Source organism: Morone saxatilis, unplaced genomic scaffold (assembly GCF_004916995.1).
Source record: "Morone saxatilis isolate NCDOM2014 unplaced genomic scaffold, NCSU_SB_2.0 Contig2, whole genome shotgun sequence".
Lineage (NCBI taxonomy): Eukaryota > Metazoa > Chordata > Actinopteri > Moronidae > Morone > Morone saxatilis.
The window spans coordinates 25,025,190-25,037,429 of record NW_023339762.1 but is presented as its reverse complement, the minus strand read 5'-3'; the positions used below and the strand labels follow the sequence as shown (position 1 = coordinate 25,037,429).

The 12,240-nt window shown below is 37.8% G+C and overlaps 1 protein-coding gene across 1 annotated transcript in view; it reads left to right on the top strand.

The window, feature by feature from the left end:
- The first annotated feature begins 5,009 nt into the window (after positions 1–5,009).
- Positions 5,010–12,240, top strand: part of nup93 (nucleoporin 93) — a 28,209-nt gene continuing 20,978 nt past the window's right edge. Inside the window, exons 1-3 of the mRNA XM_035665767.1 lie at positions 5,010–5,155; positions 6,438–6,618; positions 7,221–7,338. Of these exons, the coding sequence (XP_035521660.1) occupies positions 6,440–6,618; positions 7,221–7,338 (297 nt within the window). The 5' untranslated portion in view covers positions 5,010–5,155; positions 6,438–6,439. The remainder of the gene's footprint in view (positions 5,156–6,437; positions 6,619–7,220; positions 7,339–12,240) is intronic.

The window sequence follows — 12,240 nt, the reverse complement described above, 5'->3', positions numbered from 1 at the left end:
TTTAAAGCTTTTGTTCTTGGTGTAATCTTCACTGTGGAGGTCTGTAAGTAAGCAAATGTCTTCAGGTTCATTATTATCAGTCAATAATGGTCATTTATAGTATTAAAGGCTCCAGTGTGAAACATTGAGGAGGATCTATCGGTAGACATGGAATGTAATATTCATAGGTATGTTTTTATTAGTGTATAGTCGCCTGAAAATAAGAATCATTGTGTTTTCGTTAACTTAGAATGAGCTGTTATGATTTATAGATGCCTTGTTTCTACAGTAGCCCAGAACAGACAAAACCAAACTGACTCTAAATAAGGTGTATTTTTGGGAGTTTTGTGTCACAGCCTGTTCTGGTTCGCAGGTTGTCCAATACAGACGCGAGCAGTGTTTAGTTAGTTCTGCATCTTCACCTCTTGATGCCTTTAAATCCTGCCCGCTGGTCCTTTTAAGGGTCATTCAGATAAAGTTAAATTAGAGTTGTTTTTGTTGTTTACATTACAGATGTTAGATGTGGTTAGAACGGATTAAATCAGCCTCAGGTGTGCATAAACTACAGGTAATCAACTTCTTTTTAAAGTACAACAACATGAATTCGTCAGTTATCTTACTGCTATCAGCCATGGGGAACCGGTAACTGCGGGTTTTTGGTATCTGATAATTAATCATTTAGGTCATTTATCAAGAAAAATTGCAACACTTTCTCTGGCTGCATCCTCAAATGTGATGATCTGCAGCTCTTCTCTGTTTTATATGATTCTAAATAGAATATATTTGGGACCGTTGGTAGGACAAATTATTGCAAAACATCACCCTGAAGGCTCTGGGAACATTTTTAAATGTTACTGACATGTTAAAGACAAAATTATTATAAAAAAGATAGCTAGAATTAATCAATAGTGTAAAATAAACTTTTGTGGCAGCCTTATAAACAGCAATACAATCTGGTTTCATTAGATCTTTTATTCACAGACATTTCTCAGTAGGAAAAGCACTGGTGTGAATAATGAAATTAATGTTGGATGAATTCCATTCAGCTGCTTTAGTTTCAGGGTCCTGGTATTGTTCACGCTGTGCTCACTGTCACACTTTCATGGTTTACTGGGACACTCGAATAGAATAGAACCATTGTTAGTGTCATTACACAGACAGCTTAATCTATGTTATGTGTATATTCTATCAAGGTTCGTTCATTTAAATAAACCACTTAAGAGGATTTAAAAAACGTACATTGTGGGTTTCTATCATCCCTATTTATTATTTGTAACATTTCTAATGATTTATGTTTGAGGTTTTCTGTGTCAGACGGTGATGGTGATCGAGAAGATGTAGGCCAGAGTCTAACTGGCCTACATCTTTCCATCAGGTCTTTTCATTTGGGTCACACAAATACAGGACAAATTAGGAGAACAATGTGTTTTGTAGACTGGATCAGAACTTGGCCACAGCTGATACAAAATTCAAAGTATTTAGAGCTAGGCTTTTTTCCTTTCTCACAGAACTTTGTTAAAATATTTTAATGGTTTACACAAATGCAACTACCAAATGTGATGTTGCAGATAAACACTAATGTTAGAGGGCGATGGTCCAAAGATTGAAAGGACCAGTGTGTAAGATTTAGTAGCTTCTAGTGGTGAAGTTGGAGATCACAACTAACTGGACACTGCTTGAGTGTATATTTGAGGACCTGGGAAAGAGAACAGGCTGTAAAGTTAGAATCTACGGTGGCCGCAAAACTTGTTTGTCCATTCTGGGCTACAGTAGGTTCAACATGGACTTTACGGAAGGCAACCTGCAGCATCTGTAGATAAAAAAACACAAAGATTCCTACATTCAGGTGATTATACAGTGATGAAAACATACCTATGAATATTATATTCCATTTCTGAAAGTAGAGACTTCTAAATGTTACACACTGGACCTTTAATACAGCAGAAATATACAGAATATATTGTTTATATATTGTTACTTCTGGCTCAAACACCAAACATAATAATGGACGAAACCAGGAGAGAAGTTTACAGCATTGAAGTTTATTGGAAATATGCTGTTCCTCTTGATTTTATTGTTTAATTTGATCATGTTAGACACATAGATCGACATTTTTTTTTTCTTTTGAAGCAATTATATTCTCAGATTTGTATTTCATTCATTCAGATACTGATAATTTTACTGTAATAATTTGCGATCCAGTCAGGTTTTAGGTTAAAGATCTCAGTATTTTCTTTCATACAAGCATGGATGTGATGATGTCTGTACAGTACATACTGTATTATATAATGAAGCATCTCTGGGAGTTTTTTCTCCACAGGACCAGATGTGTCCTAACTAGGCAGCAGACTGTAGCCTGGAAGCAGCCATCTGGGCTTTGTGATTAAATCTACACCCAGTGGTTTTTCCTCTTATGAGGCAACAACAAGGGCTAAAGCAGAGGAGCAGAGGATGTCAGTGCTTTTTAAATTCATGCCTTCATGTCTCTGACACCAGGCGGTTGTTCAGCAAAGACACCTAGACTTATCTTGAGACTTTTGTTTTCAGGAGTGATGTGAAAAATCAGTGTTAATGTATTTGATAAAGAGCAAACAGTCTTAGCATTTGGTCTTGATGGAATAGTTAATTGTGATATATTAAGTTAAAGTAAAAATGCTTAAGGGGGTTCAGTCATTTTTATTTTAAATAAGATTTTCTTGTCCTGCAAGATTGCTTGTTTTTCAGATGAGATACACATAAATATGAGAAACATACAGAATTTGAAAGAGAAACATGTACAGTATTCTATGTATTTTAACATCTTATATCATATATGTATGTTGTATAAATGTATTTAAATGAAAGTGTGCAGTTACTTTAAAAAGATAAATAAATTCATAAAATTACATAGAAAATAAATAAAATGAAATAAGCCAGTATATTATTTACATACACACACGTATACACCCAGGACATAATTCTGCAGGTGTGTCAAGCTGTGTTGACAGCAAATTTCAGCTTATGATTCTCATGAGAAATGCCTCAAGACAAACACCAAGACTGCGAAAGATGTCTGAGGAAAAAGTGACATTTTTAGTTCTTATATGTTACTGTTTGCAAGCACACACCCGCAGCGGTCAACAGAGATAAAGTCAGTCTACTCATTTACTAACTTGACTGATTTAAACTCCCTTGACCCCAGTGTGTGTTATTTCACATGACTTAGTTAACCTCAAAGGAGTGAGGCATTGCTGATTCACATGCTGGCCCTGAACACTTAAAGGGCAAATGGTTTAACAACAAAGTTATTATGTGTGTGGATATATAAGGAATGCATCTACAAGTTACAGCTTTTATGACAGTTATACAATTCACAGCATGTTAGATCCCCTTGCAAACAATGCGAATATGAATCCCAACCTTGCAAAGGACCGAGGTCATATCATTAACTGAAATAAAAATAAAAGCTTGACTTTAGGAGGGAAAAAAAACTAAACTAACTCAAATTAAATAAAAATATACAGCAAAAATTCTTCAGTTTTAGTCTAATGTGATCAAATTTTCAACACACCAAGCGTGAGAAGACAAATGTTTATTGTGTTTGTGTTTTAATACCTATTATGAACTTCTTAAAACTTTCCACTGACAAATCCCCCCTTATTATAATTAAATAAATAAATAACACCTAAAACTAATACTGAAACTAATAAAAACTAAACTAAAACTAAAAAAAAAAAAAAATCTAAATCTATCCTATCTATCATCTATCTATCTATCGTATCTATCTATCTATCTATCTAAGTCTAGTCTAATCTATCTATTATATGTTATAGCTCTGGTTTATTAAGTTCTGGTTTTAGTTCTGTTATTAGTTCTGGTTATAGTTCTGGTTATAGTTCTGGGTTGTAGTTTCTGGGTTGTATTTGGTTGTAGTTCTGGTTTATAGTTGTTGTTCTGGTTTAGCTTCCTGGTTGTAAGTATCATGGATATGCTACACGTTACTCGAGATATAATAGTTATGGAAATATGTACAGGTAATCTGAGAATTGATAGATTCCTGGTAAAATTATAAAAAGATAATGATAAAGATTACACTGGATATGAATAGCCCATGGTAATGTTAGAGTAATCAATGAGTATGATAAAAAAGATATATGAAATTAAAAATAGCCTCATGGTCATGTAATTTAACATGAGTTAATAAAGATTACTGGTTAAATAAAGAATAATCTGAGACTCATAATAAAATAACACCCTACAATGGTAATATGATAAAAATATAATGGTTAAAATAAAAAGTAATACTGGATATAATAAGTTAATGGATATTAAATAGTTATACTGAGATTCAAACTAGATAATCTAGGATTGTAGATTAACTGAGAAATTGAGATATAATTGAATTGATAGTTCATAGGTCAATGTAGCTCAATGAGGCTTGTAAGATAATCTAGAAGAGATTATAAACGCATATGGTCTACCTAAGATAATACATGGATTATAAAGTCCAATGGTTGCAATAAAGATTCTGAAGTAAAAAATAAAAAGTATCATAGGAATTAATAATTCTGATATATAAAAGCATCTGGAATAAATAATATACCTGGTATATAGTAAAAATCTAGGATAATGTAATATCTAAAAAACAAACAAAAAAAAAAAAAAAAAAAAAAAAAAACAAAAAAAAAAAACAAAAAAAAAAAAAAAAAGGTATGTATTCTGAATAGTTCTGGTTATAGTTTCTGGTTATAGCTCTGGTTGTAGTTCTGGTTATAGTTCTGGTTATAAGCTCTGGTTGTAGGTTTCTGGTTATAGTTCTGGTTGTAGTTTGGTTGTAGTTCTGGTTGTAGTTTTGGTTTTAGTCTGGTCTGTAGTTCTGGTTGTAGTTCTGGTTATAGTTCTGGTTGTAGTTCTGAGTTATGTTTCTGGTTATAGTTCTGGTTGTAGTTCTGGTTGTAGTTCTGGTTCTGACCTGCACTGTGTGTCGGAGTCCTCCCGTCCAGCTGGCGGAGCAGCGCGGTTCGTTCACATTTTTAAAAACATGCAAAGAAGTGTGACTTCCGGGGGCAAATACCACACGTTCATGCTTGTTGTGCTAACTGCGGGGCAAAAGAGAACAAGCGGCAATAGCTGTAAACACATTCACCCGCAGAATACAGCCAGGAGTGTACTTCCATCTGCCCCACACACACAACAGGTGAGTGAAGCTGGTAAATATCAGGAAACTGACTCAAATGCCTGTTAGCCACTTAGCTCGCCGGCTAACTGTTGAGCGCCATTCAAAGCTAGAAAGGAAACACTGTCTAAACACGAGTCACAGTGGGAATAAATCACGTTTATACTGTGTTTCTGGTTCCTGTTAGTTCTTTAAACTCTAGGCTACATGTGCTTTATTTTATACTTTAAACATCACTGTTAATGTGAGGGTAAATATGTGATTAACAGCCTATAAACATCTGGATATAAAGATGTAAAGGATACTGTGTGTGATTTAACCATAAACCTTTACTTTAAAGTATGAGCACAAGTCATACAGACTGAATTATATGTGTTATATATAAAATGAAATGAGGGTTGGAGTTTAGAGCAACAACTAACACGAATTAATCAATATTTAGCGTGTTAAAGTATTCCTAAGTGACTCAGTTTTATGTTTAATGTGTCCATGTATGTTTTTTATTTCTGTAGTCGACAATATTCAGGTTCAGATTAATGTATTTGTACCTGTAGGTAGATTTGTTTTGCAGTATAAGACGAGGTATTCCAACAAACAGCTCAGACAATAGACACACATTATAAATTCTAAAAAATAAAAGTTGTCCAGGCTTTAAAAAGACAGAGGATAATAGAAAAACTACTAAAATAAGCAACCACTATACTAAATATTGTAAAAAATGCAGTTTATGCATGCAAATATGTCTGGACTAAATCCTCCGTCCAGAAGGAAGAATCTGAAAAGTAAAAACAAAGTCCTGCAGCTGTGACCATGGTTCAAGTGATATATTATAGTTTGAACATGAGGTTGTTTACAAGGCTACAAATACGTCCTGCTCTACTTGTCACTCAGTGAAGTTTGAAGTCTCCACGTGGTTTATTCACTGGTGATGTTCTGCCAGGCCCGTACAGCAGCCGTCTTTAATTACAGTGAGTATAGAGACATAGTCACCGCTTGGTGTTCATGTTATTATTCAGATCTTCCAAGCGTAACGTAATATTCTGAAACCCTAAAACACTATTTGCCCCATCGTGGATATGAACGCCCTCAGATTGAAGCTGAACGTTGTCATTTTGCCATCAGAGTCACTGTTTCATGTCAAATAAAAGAAACTTTCTACAGACTTTCCCTCCAGCTGCATCTAGTTGTTTAATGAAATATTCTGTCTTTGTGTTGACTAAATAATTCAAAGTCTGTCACACAGTATAGTGAAGTAGAAGTAGAAATACTAAAAGCACTCTTCCTGTGTCTGTTCTGTCTAGAGGTATGGATGCAGAAGGTTTCGGGGAGCTGCTGCAGCAAGCAGAGCAGCTGGCTGCCGAGACTGAAGCGGTGTCGGAGCTGCCGCACGTTGAGAGGAACCTCCAGGAGATCCAGCAGGCGGGGGAAAGGCTCCGATCCCGCACCCTGACCCGTACCTCGCAAGATGCTGCTGACGTAAAAGCGTAAGGAATATGTCCCCTGACACGAGATCAGTCCACACAGTCAGGATATCTCTGTTTCACTGTGTTGCTGCTGTAAAGGGATCTATACAGATTTCAATACAAATCCATCTTCTAGACAGTTTGTAGGATTTTACTTCACTTGCATCTTTTGGTGTGCCCTTTTTATTCTGGCGATAATAGATAGTTAGGTGTTTAAAATTCGTTTTTATGAAAGTATTTGATATGTTTTCCTGAGGTAGACATTGAAGATATCACAATTTACTGCCAAATTGTTGGTGAAACGTGAAATACAGCTGCACTTATTAAAGTAGGCTTCTTGTTTTAAGAATATATGTAAGACGAGGTTTCGACTGAATCGTGTTTAACTGATAAGTAACATTATTTATTTTGTAATTGGTTAATTTTCTCGTATTAATGCATTAAACCTGCGTAATTAGTTTGAACTTCATCTGTAACTATTGGATATCACTGCAATAGTAGCAAAGCCTCTTCTGCCCTCTAGTGGTTGGCAAGCAAAACTACAGTTGATTGTCAGCCTTGCTCTCAGTTCAGTCCTTCCATTACATTCATGCCATGTCACCACCTCTCTGTCTCACTCTCAGGTCAATCCTGCTCGGTTCCAGAGGTTTAGACATCTTCCACATTTCTCAGAGGCTGGAAAGTCTAAGTGCAGCCACCACCTTTGAGCCCCTGGAGCCGGTCAAAGACACAGACATACAGGTACGAATGACCCCATGAGTGCGGGGTTTGTCTGTGACAGTCCACTTTATATTGTTTCAGTTATAACAAGAATGAGTGATGAGTCTTTCTATAAGAAACCATCTTTGGCCGAGCGTACACAGTTTAAAAAAAAAGTTTAGGAAGTTTGAAATGTGTTAGTAGGGGCTGGCAGGGGTCGCTTAAGGGGTAACAGATATACATAATCATGAGACACCTCAGTGAGTGAGTATATAGAAAGGCCTATAGCTTCACTAATAGGCTTTGTTTTTGTGTGCAGTAGAGAAAGGTTATTGTGGTTATTGTACTAATGAGCAGGTTACAGTTAATGACCCTCTTTAGCTCGGTTTATGTTCCTGTATACTGAATTCCACTGAACTATACTTGTCTCTGTAGCACATTTCTCATCTCTGCTTGAAGCCGCATTACCTAGTCAAGTTGTATTGTGGGTAATGTAGGAGCCAGGGTTTGAGGAGAATAAAAGACAATATCTCAGTTCTGCTGCAGAAAGTAATGAATTAATTAAAAATAAAGGATCTTTATTCCATCTTTACCTTTTTCTTCTACTCCATACTGCTTTATCCCTCTGGTTCAGAGAAGTTTGCCTGAACTCTGTTTCTTTCTCTTCATCCCTCTTTTCTACCCTGCTCAACCCTCAGTTTATATCTGTCTACTCATCTCTCTCCACCTCTTCTTTTCTCTCGGACCTGTTCAGACAGATGTGACGCCTGTTTAGTACCATGTCTCACCCTTTTTCTTCCTATACATTTATTTCTTTTTTTTTTTCTTCCTCTATCATTGTCCACCCTCTATTCTTTTACATTTACATTTTACTTTATTCCTCTTGGTCAGCCGGATGTATGCTGGCCTGGGTGGGTTTGACTATCTGACTGGAAGAGCACTTAACTTCTGGCAGTGTGGGGGCACACACACACACACACGCACACACACACTCTCCCTCTCTGCTCTTGCTCTTTTTCCCTTATTGGTTTCTAAGAAGACTGTATTACAAAGTTTAATTTCAGAATAATTCCTCTGCTGTGTTAGGCAAAACCACAGCTCCATTTGAACGAGCAAATTCCAGGAAGCTGATGAGAATAAAAGGAAAGTTAGCTGAGAAGGTAGCATTGTATTGGCATTCATCTCAAAGTCCATAGACTCAGAATATGAATGATTAATTAAACAAATAGCATTGTTTTCTTTGAAAAAATAAGTAGTAATTGCACTAGTTTTTTTCTTATCAGTTATTCATCTGTAAACACAATAACAGCTATAGTGGAAATTTCCTGGAGAACCTGGAGCATGAATGGACATAAATATTCAAAATGAGTTGCAACATCACGAACTATGTCCTCAGAAATAACAGTGGAATTGAATCAACGTCTCTCAAGCAACAACATTTGTATTAATGATCCCAGTGCTAGTATTTTCTGCTGTATCGTCTAAATGACTAGACATCCACAAAAGAGATGAGTAGTCATCAAATAAGCTGGCTGCTGTCACTCTGGGAATTCTCTTTTAATTAAGATCACAGAATCATATACAAACAGACTCTAATTGCAAATTGTGATTGACTCAAACCTAACTGGGTTTTGTTAAGGAGCCAAAAAAAAGACTCAGGAGGCCCGTTTCAGCAAGAAATAACAGGACAACAGGGAAAGCTTGTGGTAAATTGTGTTGGAAAGTAAGAACCACTCAAAGAAAACTGAGCCAAGTTCTGATCAACACCAAGACACGCCGTCTGCAGCCCCCCCTCCTACTCATCTCCATTGAGCATCCTGCTGGGAGAGTTGCAGTCACTTTACGTCACCAAGTACACTAAGGAGAAAATAGGTTAATTGATGCTGAGATATTACAAGACGGCAACAAAATACAGAGTTGACATACTATATGTAGGACAACAGGCAACAGCAGCAGTAAAAAGGAGCAGTGTTACTGTATTGTTAGCACACAGACTGCCTTACAGGTTGTAGGAGCCATTTTAAGTTTATTGTTAGTATGTCGTATTCTTTTGTTTGGATATATCTTGCAGTATTATTTTAGACACTTGGTGGCACTCATTAGATGCACTGGGTAGAGGGAGCTCACACAAACCTGGTACATTCATATCTCTTATCTCTCTATTTCAGCAACTACAGTAAACAACAAACCAACACAAATAACAACTGGAACGTCTGTTGTATTGTCTGTGTAAGGGCACTCCTCCTGGGATGTGTATTAATGGCAACTGGAAAAGATCGGATATTGGAAACTTGCCATTACACTCTTTGCAAGTCATTACACTGTTAGGGCATTGGTGTAGTAGGTAAATGTTACATACATATCAAAGGGAACTCACTGTATCAGACTCATAAACTGTAGATGGAAGGTAATCGGATGACTATTCAAAAACTCCTCCAGACATCTTGAATGAAATCCTTCCTGTTTCAGAGATACAGTGGTCTGGTGGCAGATATTTGTGCCACTGTATACATTTTTCCCCCAACCATAAGTTCATGTGTACCTTGTACAGTAGCTGATCTTACACTGTGTAATTGTGAAGCTAAAGACTACAAACATTGCCATACATAAATAAATCAGTACAGTAACGTTAAGTTACCCATTACTGACATGTTTTAACCATTTATTCGTTTTTTTTATGTGTTCATTTTATTACCAATGCATAATACTCTATTTTATAACAATTCAACAAGGATCTGTATCCCCTCTTTACCTCTTTCTAGTGCTGCTTCCCTTTTTCCCTCTCTCCCGCAGCACCCCCTCTTCCTCTGTCCCTGTTGGGGGAAGTTGCTGCATTTCCCTGAGCTCCATTTGTGTCTCTGTGTCTCCAGTTTAACTGGACAGAAAGACCTGACATCAGTGTGTAGCAGCTCCAGGGTTTGTCTGACGAGGAAATGACAGAGGAGACTGTAGTTTCTAGCTTTATGAGAGAGCTATGTTGTATTGTTGAACCACTGAAGGTCATTGGAATAATGCCAAAAACAATTTTAATGGTTGAATTTAGCTTTAAATGATGACAGTGACATGAGATTGGAGGACGACTGGAGGTTGATAGACGGGACACAATAATAATGTAAATGTTTGTGTGTGTAAGTGTTTCGCATGAGTGAGCTGATTCGTGCCTCTGCGGTTCCTGTGCTGAACACACACACACACACTGAGGGAATTGGTGTGTAAATAATGTGTCTGTATGTATGTAACGCAAATTAGTGAGGATCTTACTACAGAAGCCTATATAAACACACACAGAGTCCTAGATTCAGGGCTTCATAGATGTGGGAGTGGCTAGTTATGTGCAGACCCTGTGGGCAACTTCTTCAGTTATATGTTAACAATAGATTTTCTTCATCCTGTTTCTGTAGTGTAAGCATCACATAATGTCACCTCTTCATCAGATATTCAGATTTTACAGCATAATGATAAAGCAATTCCACCACACTGAAACACAGTTCTTTCAGACCACTTTAGAAAATTCATTTATCATTTTGTACCCCTGTTGTTGTCCCTCCTATGGCTGTATCATCTTAGTAACATCATAGTACAGCATTATCAGCATCAACTAGTCAATATTATATGTATATTGATACGGTTATCAGGCTGTTTTCCCCTCATCGTCCTAGTCACTATTATTTGTACAGTATACCATTAAAGGTTTCGTATCATTTGGATTTGATTCCGATTATGCTCACAGATTTTGACACGCAGCCTAATGCCACCGACACATCTGTGTATAGAATTACTACCAGCCGTCGCTGTACCGTGTGTTCTGTGTGTTGGTAATTGTCATGGATGAATTGCTGTGGGTCAGTATTCAGCGCTTCAGGGTTATTCGTTTTCGATGTCATAAAATAAAATACAATGGCAAACAAAGGAGCATGACAAATAGAAATATAGAGGAAAGAGGAGGGGGGGAATAGATAGCAATCAAATGAAAAGAATGGACAGAAAAATGAAACTGTAGAAGTGGAAGGCGGAGAGCAGTGATGGTAGAAAAATGGCGCCCGGCTGCAGTTTTTTTCCCCTCGGTGTCCTCTTCTCACTTTTCACTGTCTTTCTCTGCCAGGGCTCTACCTTCTTTCCTCTCTGATTTTTTCCTCTTTTCCTCCCTCTCTCATTTACATCCTTTCTCGCTCTCCTTTTCTCTTCCTCTGCTCTCCCCAACTCCTTACACACACACACACATATCCCTCAGCAGTGATGGCATGTGTTCAGCAGATGCAGTTGGCTAAGCCCAGAGCATCTGCTGAGATAGACGAACAGTACTGACATAGCTTCACTGGATGTGTGTGTGTGTGTGTGGTGTGCTGCGTTTGCATGCCTGTATCTGTGTCAGTTGCGATCGATTGCTGGCGTACGCAGTCAGTGTCTCTCCGTGTGCTTATGAATGAATGTATGTGTGTGTCTAGCGTAGATGAGGCTGCACGTGGGCGCGTGCATTTCCCTCCCGTCCGTGCCGGCCTGCACATATGAATGCGGCTGTGTCATATGACTGTGTGTGAGTATGTGCCATGTGTACAAGACCACAAGTAGAGATGTGTGTATTAACACACCTGCTTTGTGTGTGCTGTGGTAGACAGCCTGCATATAGGGATGCCACCCCCCCCACGCCCCCACCCCCTCTTCCCACATGTGCCTCCTAAACCCTTCATTAACTAAACATGACCCTTAAGAGCATGATTAGCCTCATTTCAAGACAGGATGTCGGAAGCCATCAACCGAGGGGGAAAAAATCCATTACTATAATTGCATTGAGCTGAGGGAGGGAGGAGAGAGGGAGGGAAGAAAGGAAGGATGCATAGATGGATAAAAAAGGAAGAAAATGAGTGGGACTGAGGGAGGGAGGGAGGAGGCGGAGGGCCGTCAGAGAAGCTGGGATGAAGTGAAGGAAGGAGAGAGAGAGAGAGA